The 14,223-nt window shown below is 52.0% G+C and overlaps 1 protein-coding gene across 5 annotated transcripts in view; it reads right to left on the bottom strand.

Moving 5' to 3' along the window:
- Positions 1–9,655: 9,655 nt before the first annotated feature.
- CDCA4 (cell division cycle associated 4) overlaps positions 9,656–14,223 on the bottom strand; it is a 30,904-nt gene continuing 26,336 nt past the window's right edge. For all 5 annotated transcript variants that reach the window (XM_063645461.1, XM_063645460.1, XM_063645459.1 and 2 more), the window contains one exon: positions 9,656–11,681. In XM_063645461.1, the coding sequence (XP_063501531.1) occupies positions 10,953–11,675 (723 nt within the window). In that variant the 5' untranslated portion in view covers positions 11,676–11,681 and the 3' untranslated portion in view covers positions 9,656–10,952. The remainder of the gene's footprint in view (positions 11,682–14,223) is intronic.

The following is a 14,223-nucleotide window of genomic DNA, read 5'->3' as shown; positions in this document are numbered from 1 at the left end:
TTTTTTTTTTTTTTTTTTGCTCTGTCGCCCAGGCTGGGGTGCAGTGGTGCAGTGTTAGCTCACGGCAAACTCTGCCTCCTGAGTTCAAGCGATTCTCCTGCCTCAGCCTCCCGAGTAGCTGGGACTACAGGCGCCCGCCACCATGCCCAGCTAATTTTTATATTTTTAGTAGAGACAGGGTTTCACCATGTTGGCCAGGGTGGTCTCAAACTCCTGACCTCAGGTGATCCACCCGCCTTGGCCTCCCAAAGTGCTGGGATTACAGGCGTGAGCCACTGTGCCCAGCTGAGCAGACATTTTCCAAAATATATATATATATATTTTATATATATAATATATATATTATATATTATATATATATACACACACACACACACACACAAATGGCCAACAGCTATACAAAACCAATGCTCCATATCAGTAATCATCAGGGAAATGCAAATCAAGACTGCAATAGATGCCCCCTCCACCTGTTAGGATGGTTATTCTGTTAGGATGGTTATTCTGTTAGGATGGTTATTCTAAACAGGTGAAATGTCGCTGACGGTGTAGAGAAATGCAGATGCGTGTGCACTGTTGGTGGGAGTGTAAAGTAGTACCGCCATTATGGGAAACAGTATGGAGGTGCCTGAAAAAGTTAAAAATAGAACTACCATATCATCCAGCAGTCCCACTACTGGGTATTTATCCAAATGAAAGGAAATCAGTATGTTGAAGAGATACCCGCACCCCCATGTTTATTGCAGCACTAGTCACCTAGCCAAGCTATGGAACCAACCTAGGTGTCCAACAACAGATGAATGGATAAAGAAAATGTGGTACATACGCACAATGGGATACTATTCAGCTGTAAAAAAAAAAATGAAATCCTCTCATTTGCAACTATCTAGATGAACCCGAAGCATTTATGGTAAGCGAAATAAGCTGGTACAGAAAGACGAACCCCACACGATCTCACTCATACGTGGAACCCAAAAAGTCAAACTTGCCAGGCGTGGTGGCTCATGCCTGTAATCCCAGCACTTTCAGAGGCCAAGGCAAGAGGATCACGTGAGTCCAGGAGTTTGAAACCAGCCTGGGCAACAGAGTGATACCTCATCTCTACACAAATATAAAATAAAGGCCAGGGCCTGACATGGTGGCTCACGTCTGTAATCCAAGCACTTTGGGAGGCCGAGGCAGGCGGATCAAGTCAATAGATCAAGACCATCCTGGCCAACATGGTGAAACTGTCTCTACTAAAACAAAAATTGGCTGGGCATGGTGGTGTGTGCCTGTAGTCCCAGCTACTCGGGAGGCTGAGGCAGGAGAATTGCCTGAACCCAGGAGGCACAGGTTGCAGTGAGCCAAGATCGGGCCACTGCAGTCCAGCCTGGCAGCAGAGCAAGACTCTGTCTCTAAATAAATAAAAATAAAGGCTGGGCATGGTGGCTCACGGCTGTAATCCCAGGACTTTGGGAGGCCAAGCCGGGCAGATCACTTGAGGTCAGGAGTTTGAGACCAGCCTGACCAACATGGTGAAACCCCGTCTCTACTAAAATACAAAAATTAGCCGGGCGTGATGGTGTGTGCCTGTAATCCCAACTACTCGGGAGGCTGAGGCAGGAGAATCACTTGGACCCGGGAGGCGGAGGTTGCATTGAGCCAAGATCGTAATCACTGCACTCCAGGCTGGGTGACAGAGTGAGACTCCGTCTCAAAACAAAACAAAACAAAACAAAAAACCCAAGAGGTTGAGGCTGCAGTGAGCCATGTTTGCGCCACTGCACTCCAGCATGGGTAAGAGCAAGACCCTGTCTCAAAACAGAAAGGGAAATTCATAGATGCAGAGAAGAGTGGTGGTTGCCAGGGGCTGAGGGGGGTGGCTGGGGAGATGGTGGTCAAAAGATGCAAAACTTCAGTGGGAAGGAATGAGCTCGGGGGATCTCTTGTACACGGGGATCGTAATCAGTAGCAATGGATTATATTCTTGAAAACCACTAGGAGAGACTGGATGCAGTGGCTCACGCCTGTAATCCCAGTACTTTGGGAGGCTGAGGCAGGCGGATCACGATGTCAGGAGTTCAAGACCAGCCTGGCCAACATGATGAAACCCCATCTCTACTAATAATACAAAAATTAGCCTGGCGTGGTGGCACATGCCTGTAGTCCCAGCTACTCAGGAGGCCGAGGCAGGAGAATCGCTTGAACCTGGGAGGTGGAGGTTGCAGTGAGCAGAGATTGTACCACTGCACTCCAGCCTGGGTGGCAGAGCAAGACTCTGTCTCAAAAAAAATAATAAAACCACTAGGAGAGTAGATTTAAGTGTTCTCACCCCAAAAAGAGACGAGTATGTGTGGCAGTGCATATTAATTAGCTCGACTTAGCTGTTTCACAGTGTACACATATTTCAAAACATGTTGTACATGATAAACATATACAATTTTTGTCAATTTAAAAATTAATTTTTTTTTTTGAGACAGAGTCTCACTCTGTCACCCAGGCTGGAGTGCAGTGGTGCCATCTTGGTTCACTGCAACCTCCGCCTCCCAGGTTCAAGCGATTCTCCTGCCTTATTAGCCTCCTGAGTAGCTGTGACTACAGGCCACCATGCCTGGCTAATTTTTGTATTTTTAGTAAAGACGTAGTTTCCCCATATTGGCCAGGCTGGTCTCGAACTCCTGGCCTCGTGATCCGCCCGCCTTGGCCTCCCAAAGTGCTGGGATTACAGGCATGAGCCACCACGCCCGGCCTAAAAATTAATTGTTTTTTTTTTTTTTTGAGATGGAGTTTCGCTTTGTCACCCAGGCTGGAGTGCAGTGGCACAATCTCGGCTCACTGCAGCCTCCGCCTCCCGGGTTCAAGCAATTCTCTGCTTCAGCTTCCCAAGTAGCTGGGATTACAGGCACCCACCACCATGCCCAGCTAATTTTTCTATTTTTAGTAGAGATGGGGTTTCACCATCTTGGCCAGGCTGGTCTTGAACTCCTGACCTCACGATCCACCCACCTCAGCCTCCCAAAGTGCTGGGATTACAGGTGTGAGCCACCGCGCCCAACCAAAAAAATTAATTTTTTGAAAAAGAACAGCAACACACACAACCTGGGCAAACCTCACGACACGTAAAGGCCAGGCCCTGCAGGTGCCCATTCACAAGCAGATCAGGCCCACAAATCCTGTTGGCACGGTGGGGACACACCTCCCCTACCTTAACCCATAGCAGCTACAGGGTGTCTTCTCGTGTAAACTGTTGCCAAGCAGACACTGACAATTCTGGCATGTTCTGGACTCTACTATGTACCTCAATTTTTAAAAGTTGAAAAGGAAATAAAGGGGCCGGGCGCGGTGGCTCACGCCTGTAATCCCAACACTTTGGGTGGCCGAGGCAGGTGGATCACGAGATCAGGAGATTGAGACCATCCTGGATAACGCAGTGAAACCCCGTCTCTACTAAAAATACAAAGAATTAGCCGGGCGTGGTGGCGGGCGCCTGTAGTCCCAGCTATGTGGGAGGCTGAGGCAGGAGAATGGCGTGAACCCAGGAGGCGGAGCTTGCAGTGAGCGGAGATCGCGCCACTGCACTCCAGCCTGGGCGACAGAGCGAGACTCCATCTCCAAAAAAAAAAAAAAAAAAAAAAAAGGACCTTTTAAGGAGAAAATCACTATGATTTTTGAATGCTTCATAGTCATTCAAAATGACTATGAAGCAGGTGTTAGATACTAAAGAATTCTCCCTAATTTTCCAGTTACAATATGGTGTAAACCAAAAAGCATCTGAGGCAGGTCTCAATCAAGTCAGAGGTTTATTTTGCCAGCGCCCAGGAAAAAGAAACACAAAACCACAGGAACAGTCTGTGATCTGTGCTTTTTCCAAAGAGCAATATTTGGGGACTTCAGTATATACATGTATTTTTGAGACGGAGTCTTGCCCTGTTGCCCAGGCTGGAGTGCAGTGGCATGGATCTCGGCTCACAGCAACCTCTGCCTCCCAGGTTCGTCATGCAGTCGTCTCTCGCTCAGCAAATTATGCTTTCGTAAGATGAGCAGACAAGCGCAGCTGCCTGTGGAGGCCTGTGGCCTTCTACCTGCAGCTGTTTGCTCAGAAACAAAAAGAAAGGCGGTTTCTTGAATGAGTCAGTCTCTAGCTTAATTTTTCCCTTTGGCATAGTGAATTTGGGGGCCCTGAAACTGTGTATCTTTCGCAACGGTATTGTGGTTGTGTAAGAAAATGTCTTTTTTGGCTGGGCACATTGGCTCACACCTGTAATACCAGCACTTTGGGAGGTCAAAGCCAGCGGATCACCTGAGGTCAGGAGTTTGAGATCAGCCTAGCCAACATGTTGAAACCCCGCCTCTAGTAAAAATACAAAAAATTAGCTGGGCATGGTAGCGGGCACCTGTAATCCCAGGTACTTGGGAGGCTGAGGCAGGAGAATTGCTTGAACCCAGGAGACAGGTTGCAGCGAGCTGAGATCGCACCATTGCACTCCAGCCTGGGCAACAAGAGCGAAACTCCGCCTCAAAAAATAAATAAAAGTCTTTTTAAAAAAGTTTAACCTGGCCGGGCGTGGTGGCTCACACCTGTAATCCCAGCACTTTGGGAGACCGAGGCGGGCAGATCACGAGGTCAGGAGTTCGAGACCAGCCTGGCCAACGTGGTGAAACCCCGTCTGTACTAATAATACAAAAATTAGCTGGGCGTGGTGGCACATGCCTGTAGTCCCAGCTACTCGGGAGGCTGAGGCAGGAGAATTGCTCGTACCGGGGAGGCAGAGGTTGCAGGGAGTCGAGATCGCGCCACTGCACTCCAGCCTGGGTGACGGAGGGAGACTCCATCTCAAAAAAAAGGAAAAAAGTTTAACATGTTTTTAGGGTCAAAAGGTCTCAACATCTGGGATTTGTTTTAAAATTCTTTCAGAAATTCAAAAAGGCCGGGTGCGGGTGCAGTGGTTCATGCCTCTAATTCCAGCACTTTGGGAGGCCAAGGCGGGCGGATCACTTGAGGTCAGGAGTTTGAGACCAGCCTGGCCAACATGTCGAAATCCCGTCTCTACTAAAAATAATTAGCTGGGCGTGGTGGTGGGCGCCTGTAACCCAAGCTACCGGGAGGCTGAGGCAGGAGAATCGCTTGAACCTAAGAGGTAGAAGTCACAGTGAGCCAAGATTGCGCCACTACACTCCAGCCTAGGTGACAGAGTAAGAGACTCTGTCTCAAATTAAAAAAAACAAACAAACAAAAAAAAAAACAAGATGAACAATGCTAACACCTGGTCAGCCCAGGCAGCAGGCCTGGGGCTCTGTGTCCTGCTTCCCGGCTCTGGGCTCCAGGTGTTTGAACTGTTCCAGGCAGGCCTGCCTGCTTTGGGACAGCACCTCTACCTCTGGCTGGGAGCTCTGCCTGGCCTCAACTTGCATCCAGAAGGCGAAGCATGAGGAACCATGAGGCCACAATCGAGGGCCAAGTGTTTGGGGTGGTGGCAGGGGTTGTGGCCTCCTGGGGACCCTCCCAGCCCCCAGTGACCCTCAGCACCAGGCTGGCCAGGCCCACGGGCGAGGAGGGAAATGCACGGCCTGTGCTCCTGGCAGCCGCACCCAGTGTGACCACGGCTGAGCAGCTCTGCAGGAGTGGTGGCCCCATGGTCACAGGGACAGGATCACAAACCAGGATCCTCGAACAGGCTGGGGTCTGACCACTTTCCCAGCCCTCACCCCCAGCACCCCTCCAGCTGCACATGCACATACATGTAGTTGCACACACACGTGCACACCCTCCTACGCCACCCAGCCAGTCCCCACAGCAGGCAGCCAGGATGGAGGCAGCACCTTTCTGCCTGTGTCTCACTGTGGGACTGGGCTTAGGCCGACTCGGTACAGCTAGTCCCCACGACGGGCTCGGCCTCTGGCCAGGGTCAGGAGGCAGAGGCACCGCCCCGACTGAGCTCTCGGAGCTGGGTAGTGCCCCTTCTTGTTCTCCTGCCCCTCAGTGGTGGCTGGTCCTGCTGGGTGCCTGGGTCCAGCGGAGCTGCCACAGGCCAGGCCACCAGCCTAGGTGGGAAGAACAGGGTGAAGACGGCAGAGCCCCTGGGAGAGCTTCCTGGGACCAGATCTTCAGCTTGTGGGCAGCAAGCAGCCCACCTGGTTCTTGCCCCGCAGGCTGCCCAGCTTCATCACTGGTGGGGGTAAATGGTGGGGCAGCCCTTCCTGGGGCCCAGCACCACAGTGCCCTCTGTCCCCAGGCCTGCCCAGCTCTTTGTGGGGTGCTGGAACGCCCCTTCTCTGACCCTAGTAGGAAATGAACCTACCTGTAATCAAAGTCCTGTCTGTCAACCAAATGCAGCCCACGGGCCTGGCTGTGCTCTGCATCAGCTCCAGTAAGAGGATCAGCGGGCAGCCTGGTGGGCAGGTTCGCCTGGCATGCCAGATTTCTCCGCAGCTTGCGATGGAGGCACTTGCAGGGAGGCCCAGGTGTGAGTGCAGGACAGAGGAGCTTTCATCAGGCAGAGGCTGCGTGTCCGTAACGGTCCCGTCCAGGTTGCTTTGTTTTGAATCTGAGGTGGTTTTCGACTCCACTCTGGGCGTCCACCCAACAGGTGCCTGTGGACACCCACCCACTCCCCCCACCCACGCAACTTGCTAACCTTCGAGCAGATGAGTGTAACCACCCCCCAGTCCGATGGTCTGCAGGAACGTGGGGGCAGCAAGGTCACAGGGCCTCGGGCCAACCCAGGGATGGGGGTACTTTATACATTTGGGGCCTTTTCACAAAAAGATGAGGGTGCTGAAGGGTCCCTGAAGGCCCCAGAGGTGGCAGGGCCGGGCCAGGCAGTGAGCCCGAGCCTGGCGTCTACAGGCCGAGGGGAATCACCGCACAGTGGCTGTGGCCAACAGGCTGCTCAGAGCATATCATTTTTAGGGCTTTCCTGGACCTTCCACTCCAGCTCTCTGTAGGTTTTCCAAGCCTCTTGTTCTGGCATTGACCAAATTGTCACCCAAGAAGCAGGCCCGCAGTGCACCTCCAGTTCATTCAGCTGGTTCCGACAGCTTCAGGAACAGTCCATGGAGCTGCTCCCAGCCTCCTCTTGCAAGGCCCGCTGGCCTCCTCTGCACAGTGCAGAGGATCATTCAGGCCCAGTGTGGGAGGCAAGGGGGGCGGATCTGAGCAGCAGGGGCTCATCTCCCAGGGGCAGGGCAGAGTGAGGGATGGGCCAATGAAGTGTACGCCTGCAAGGGGCAGCAAGCAGCCCCAAGGGCTTCAACTGTGTCCAGCTGCAGCAAGTCTGCTGGAGCGACCAAGCAACATGTGACCTCAACTGAGGGCTGCGCTTGGCAGTCACATCTTCCCAGACGGGCGATCGCCGCTCCTGAGGATACTGCAAAGGCTCATCACTGAGAAAGGGAGGTCACCCTCGAGCCCTCAGGCATCCACACATCACAACTCCCCTCCCTGCTTGGCCCCACTACAAACCCTGAGCAGGCACTGAGGGCACAGCCACCTCCACACAGGGCATGAGAAGGGACAGCGGCCTTCCTGTGAGTAAATGCAGCGACCCAGCACACACAGCACTGCCACGTGGAAAGCTTGGCTCAGGTCACAGTAAAATCCCAGTTAAGGACGTGGCTCGCTGGTTGCAGATAGAAACTTCTAGCAACCCAGAAACCAACTGTGAGAGTTGATGATGAGGGACGTGATCCTACCACTCTGTCTTTAGTAGACACCCACCCATCCACCCCAGCCAGGCCTTCTGGCGGCCCCGCCAGCCTGCTCATCCAGCTACGCGGACTCCACGGGGTGAGCACAACGTCGACACTTTTTCTGCAGTTTGCTGCTGCGTCCTGCTTCCATCACTACCATGCCCACTTCACTAAGGAGTGAACCTGGGAGAAGGCGCCTGGCCGGGACGTGGCCCAGCAGGGATCCAGGCCCAGACGGCTAGGCTCAGCCCTGTGGAGACCGCCCCCCACCCCACCCCGTGCCCGAGGAAATCCTGCACAGGCATCTGTGGGCAGAGCAGGCAGCGTTCTCCAAGCTGCGCTGTCACCCCCAAAAGGAAGATCAGTTCCCTGGGAGGCGTCTGCTATCTTCACACTGTTCCATGTCTTCAAATAAATGTGCGTTACTTTACAACCTTAGAAACCGAACTTCTGAGGCAGAAGGGGCTCCGAAGCTGTGTGCAAGGCACACTGCACGTGAGGGGCACCCACCACACATCAGGAAATGCCCCTGTGAAACTGTCAACTAAAATGCCCGCTCCCCTCAGTTTGGCCAGAAGCAAACCGCAGAGAACAGTGCTAAAATTTTACATGACTGGAATTTGTATTTGTTTCTGAATAAACATTTTGTAAACAAAATTATTAAACACTTGGAAAATTTGTTCCCAATTAAAGTCAATTTGTACCTACATACTTAAAAATACCACATACACAGCCAGGTGCGGTGGCTAACGCCTATATTCCCAGCACTTTGGGAGGCCAAAGCAGGTGGATCACCTGAGGTCGGGAGTTCGAGACCAGCCTCACCAACATGTTGAAATGCCATCTCTACTAAAAATACAAAAATTAGCCAGGCGTGGTGGCACATGCCTGTAATCCCAGCTACTCGGGAGGCTGAGGCAGGAGAATCGCTTGAACCTGGGAGGCAGAGGTTGCAGTGAGCCAAGATCACGCCATCGTACTCCAGCCTCGGCAACAAGAATGAAACTCTGTCAAAAGACCAAAAATGCCAGGCACTGTGGCTCACGCTTGTAATCCTAGCACTTTGGGAGGCTGAGGCAGGTGAATCACGAGGTCAGGAGTTCGAGACCATCCTGGCCAACATGGTGAAACCTCATCTCTACTAAAAATACAACAAATTAGCTGGGTGTAGTGGTGAGCGCCTGTAATCCCGGCTACTCGGGAGGCTGAAGCAGGAGAATCGCTTGAACCTGGGAGGCAGAGGTTGCGGTGAGCCAAGATCGCGCCACTGCACTCCAGCCTGGGAGACAGTGAGACTCCATCAAAAAAAAAAAAAAAAAGCCACACACAGGGACTAAACTTGTAGAGAAATGCTTGGAAAACAGCTGATTACTCAGCTACTGCGCACCACGGTGGAAACAGGCTTTGGTATATAGTGTCACAGGTGGACACGGTGACAGTCCAGGGAATGAGGCTCTGGCTACACTTCTAAGTCATAGCAGCTGTTCTCTCCTGTCTCTGTGGTCCTTCCACAGACCCAGTCTGTATTCTGACCAAGCACCCTAAAGCTCTCAAAAGTCACATTCTCTGAGCAGTTTATAATTTTGAAGGCTACCAAAACAGGCACTACAACTACTACTAATGCTGAACAAATGATGTTTTTAAAAGATAAAAATGCTATACAGAAACAAAATAGTGCTTTAGATTTATTGCTATAAAACACATACCCTTTAAACTAGGGTCCATGAGGATTAACTTTCGACATCGGGGGCTGTCAGAGGTCGTGGACACCCCCAGCCCCAGCCGGGTGCTGAACGAGGTAAAAAGAATTTGCTCTACAACCCTGTGTGGGGAAAAATAGAAGTAACCCAGCGTCCATTTAATGCAGCTAAGTGAAATTCCTTTCCCCACCTTACAAAGCACCATTAGATAATACAGCAGAACTGATCCTACAGAAAGGTTGCTGGAGGGTCAGGCCATGGTCATAACTAACGCCACATTCCCATTTTGTTTGCTGGATAATTTTTTAATAAAGTGAGGTTTACATCACTGATATTTAAGAATGGCTATATGCACAAAAGAAAAACACACCTTTTTGGTTAAGGGGTGAGGAAGTTAGAGAAAGCATGAGAAACAGGGAGCATGTGGGGTGAGGCGGGGCAGGAGTGGAAGGCTGCAGGCACCCCCAGCTCACTCCCTGCCTGCGGCAGCACCCATGACCCTACAGATCAAGGGGCTATGAATGACATGGATTCAGATTTCTTTCATTCTAGACTTCAACCTAGCCTTAACCTTTTGTTTTGGCACCAGTCTAATGGCAGCGCAGGCGTTTCTCATCCAGCAGCAATGCTATTTCCTCACCCAGGGCAGGTGCCTGGGCTGACCCTGACGGCAGCCTCCAAGAACACTGCCTTGAGAAGGCACCACCAAGGGGTCTGAGGTCCCTGAAGACCAACTGGTGCCCGTGATCTCCAAACAGACAAATACTTGACCTTTGTCTTCAATGACATTTACATATAAATAGACATAAATAAAATCCTCCATAATTTACGCTTAAGTCTAGGAAGATGTGGCTCCCACAGATTTTCTAATGACAAAAAAAGTGTAGCTGTGTGTGGTTCTTGATTTTCACCCAGGTCTCACTAACACAGAACATAATTACCAAACACACATTTAAAGTAAAACATGATACATTCACACTGTTGACTCAGACTGTAGTGATGCTCACTGCAAAAAAAAAAAAAGCCCTTATTTAAACCTTAAAAAAAATGAAACACACCAACTGCAATTGTTTAGGCTATAAAAGTTCTAATGTAGCAGCAAAGGATGTTTATAGAAAAAATATACTTTTAAGAAAATAGCTGAAAAAATCTAAAGAGATAAGGTATAAAAAGTTTAAAAAATATATCTTAAGACAAAATACTGCCCAAAACATATAAAACTGAATTGTAAAAATTCACCTATCTAAATGTAAAGGAGGTTGATGCAGCTGTGGCTCGCCATCCTCTACAGTGGGGGACACAAAGAGACACGAGGGGCCCAGGGCTGTGGGGACGTCAGAACTGGCCCAGAGACGAGAAGCCTTCCAGGAGAACAGCCTCTGCCTGGCCCTCCACAGGGGGGAAGTGAGTGGGACGGGCCTGCGGCTGCAGACCCCACTGGTAATGGGCTGTTCTGGGATTTCTCAAAATCAGCAGACAGGGCAGCAAGGCTGGGCCGCTGGCAGCAGGCGCACCCTCCGTGGGAACCAGCGCTCACGTGTCAATGCGTCAGAGGCGGCTGCGAGCGCTCAGGGCTCCGGCTCAGGTCTCCACCAGGATCTCCACCACGTGGTCCAGCTCACCCAGGTCAGACTTGCAGCTGGAGCTGGGGCCCGGGGTGGCCGGAGCCAAGCCCTCGAGCCCTTCACAGGGGCCTGGCCTGGCACCACCCATCATGCCTGTCAGTACTGTGTCCAGGTCGTAGTAGGGGCTGTCCACGTCTGAGAACAGCTCCTCCATGCAGCTGGGGTTTTTAGTCTCCAGCGTTTCAAATATCTGATCAAGTGACTTGTGAAAGCTTTCTCTGTTTTCTCGAGGACCATCCATCTCCCAGGCACTGCTCTGCGGGTGCCTTGGTGCCTGTGCTGTGACTGGGCAAAGGTCAGAAACCGGGCCCTGTGTGTGGTCGTCTCCCAAGCCAGGGGCAGGATGTGCCCCCTCCTGCTCCCACGCTGCACGGCACAGGATCTCCGTGGAGACCAAGCGGTCGAGCGGCGCCCGCGCTGCAGCCTGGGGTGCCAGTGCGCGCCACGTCCCATCCTGCGTCATCTCCTCTTGGATCTGCCGGACCGTGTTGGCGATGAGGACCGAGCGGCACAGGTTGGGCTCCACAAGCATGTGGCAAAGCTGCAGCTTCACCAGAGACATGTCCAGGAGAGACTGCCGCTGCAGGCTGTACGAGGACACGGTCTTCAGGCCGGCCAGGGCTCCCTCCACGTCTTCCTCGTGGCCAACACATTTCCTCTTCAGTCCTCGTGCAAACATCGTGTCCTGCAGAAACCAAGGAAGATACCACTTAGCACACGGCAGACTCTCTAGCGGACAACGCCCCTTGGATTTCGTCTGACTGCCCTGACTGTACGCAAGGAGCAGCGACTCCGTAACTGGCAGGGAAGTCAGAGCTGAGACGTGGAGCCCAGTGGGAGACCCCCACCCCCAGATCAGCTGCCATCCTGCCTAATCCAGGCACAGTCACGTTGTTAGAAACGACAAAGCTCTAAACCGTACCACAACAGTGTTCTCCAGCAAAAAAGATAAATGAACTAAAAATAGGAGAAATATATAAGAGAAATATAAGTGTTCGAGAGCTTGGCTGAAAATCTGTTTCAAAAAATCTAATTGTGGTGCGTACAAAAGAAGAGACCCTGGGGTAACATGAGATCAATGTGAACCATGCCAGCCTGCAGAGGGCGCGGGGCTGGGGACAGGGCCGGGCACACACACCTACCATTCTGACTTCCCTCAGGATCCTGCCTTGGACAAAGTCACTTCTGCGTTAAGAGTTAGTGCCTTCCTCCCTCGATACTTTCACTAAAAGCCTCTGTATGTCGCAGACAGCCATGCTGGAAAGCTGTGCCACCAGGAACGCACAGGGGAGGGACCGCAGGGCTGTATGCTCATCCCATGCAGCGAGTGGGCTGTGTTTGGTGCACAATTCTCCAAGGCACACAGGGTCCCCTGGCCGAGCCCATGTGGCCCTGGGCAGCCCCTTGCTCCCACATCCGCCCATGCTGCCTGCCTTAGGGATCACACCCATTCCTTGGCTCCCCGCCCCCGCCCCCACCAGTTCATTTCTCCCAAGGTGCAGAGGCTCTGCCTGGCTGCTTTCTACTTGACACCTCTCAGGTCAACGCCCTCCACCCGAGAGCTCTGAGGAGCTCGCACAACCATGGCCTCAGAGGCCACCTCCCCTCTCAACTCAACTCCTTTCTCTTCAAAGGAACCAAAACATGGCAGGGCCTGTGTGTGTCCGGGGCAGGGGGGGTGGGTTCCCCACCAGTGTGTTGTGGCAGCCCACAGCTGGGCAAGGCAGCGTTTCTCAGCGTGTGCCTCAGCAGTGGCGCTGCTGGTTGAAGATGCAGATTCCTGGATCTTACCCCAGACCCGGGCAACTCCGGGCTGGCATCTGAGGCTCAGCCTCGCTGGGCAGGTTCCACTAAGACGCACAGCACAGATGCACTAGACGGACATTGGCCATGTCTGCTCTTAGAAGTACAAGTCTGTGCAAACTGGTTTTTTCTTTTTTTTTTTTTAACTGATTCTAAATTGGACATCTCTGGGGCATTAAAGGCAGAGCGGAGAGGAGGGTGAGCTCTGGCTTTTGACAGGTGCCATTCTGAGCCAGTGCCACCTGTGGGGAGCTGGGAGGATGACAGCTGGCTCAGGGCCACACTGGCCGGCAGAGTCTGACAGGACAAGCATCTCACGCATGATTAAGTTTCTCTCTTCTCATGCTTGTAATGTAGTGAAATATTATTGCAAATAATTCAAGTTATGCATAAATAGGGTTACAATCTTTTGAATATGCAAACTCTGGAACTTCTTTTTCTCTTAGTCAATCTGATGGCTCCCTGTGACCAGGGTATACCAGGTGCTTTGGGAAAGCTGGGGTATAGGAGGCACATGCCGTCTCTGCTCCGGGTCTGGAGACCAAGGATGAGAAGTTTTGCAGGCGGGAGAACTGGCTGCCAACCACAGCCCTTCCCAGGAGCCCCTCTGGAGGCTCCCACCTGCTGGTCCTACCCTTGAATTAACAGAAGAAAGGTTCCCCCTGTTCTCTGAACTTCCTTTCAGTGTCATAGATCTCATCCCCTGTGCATTTAACACACATAAATTTTATAGAACTAAGTGACCTCTTGGGCATTTATCCCAGAGAAAAAACCAATGTCCACGCAAAAAACGTGTTCCAGAATGTCCACAGCAGCTTTATTTGTAATAACTCCAAATCGGAAACAAGGAAAACGTACCCCTCCCCTGGGCATGGTGACACACACTCTGCTCCATTCACGCCACCAAATCCTACTCTGCAATAGAAAGGAATGAACTGTTGATACACAGGACGGATCCTTCTACAGGGGAATTAGGCTGAGAGAGAAAAGCCAACCTCAGAAGGGTGCTTGCTGCAGGATCCCACTTATGCCACATTGTTGGGCTGACCCAGAGCTGAGGGGTGGCACGGCTAGAAAGGAACCTGCGCAGGGAGATGTTGGGGGTGAGAGGCCCTTCTGCTCCTGGGCTGTGGGGGTGGTTCTACTCTGACTGCACGGCACCGGACACGCACACATGCGCCTGCAGCAGCCGTGTGATCACATGGACCTGGGGCCTGGCTGTGCCTCCTACGAGGATGCCAACCCTGGGAGCAGAGGAAGGGCACATGGGACCTCCTGAACACTGCTCTGCAACCTCCCCTGGTTCTACAATTATTTCAAAATTAAAATTAAAAGAAAACTTACATAACCCTAGCTTATTTCCTCTACAGCAACCATTTCCCCAGAGCAGCATGCAAGTGTCACCACAGGCACAACCCTCAGGC

This window comes from Symphalangus syndactylus, chromosome 8, assembly GCF_028878055.3.
Source record: "Symphalangus syndactylus isolate Jambi chromosome 8, NHGRI_mSymSyn1-v2.1_pri, whole genome shotgun sequence".
In the NCBI taxonomy this organism is placed as follows: Eukaryota; Metazoa; Chordata; class Mammalia; order Primates; family Hylobatidae; genus Symphalangus; species Symphalangus syndactylus.
This window is presented reverse-complemented; position numbering and strand designations above follow the sequence as displayed.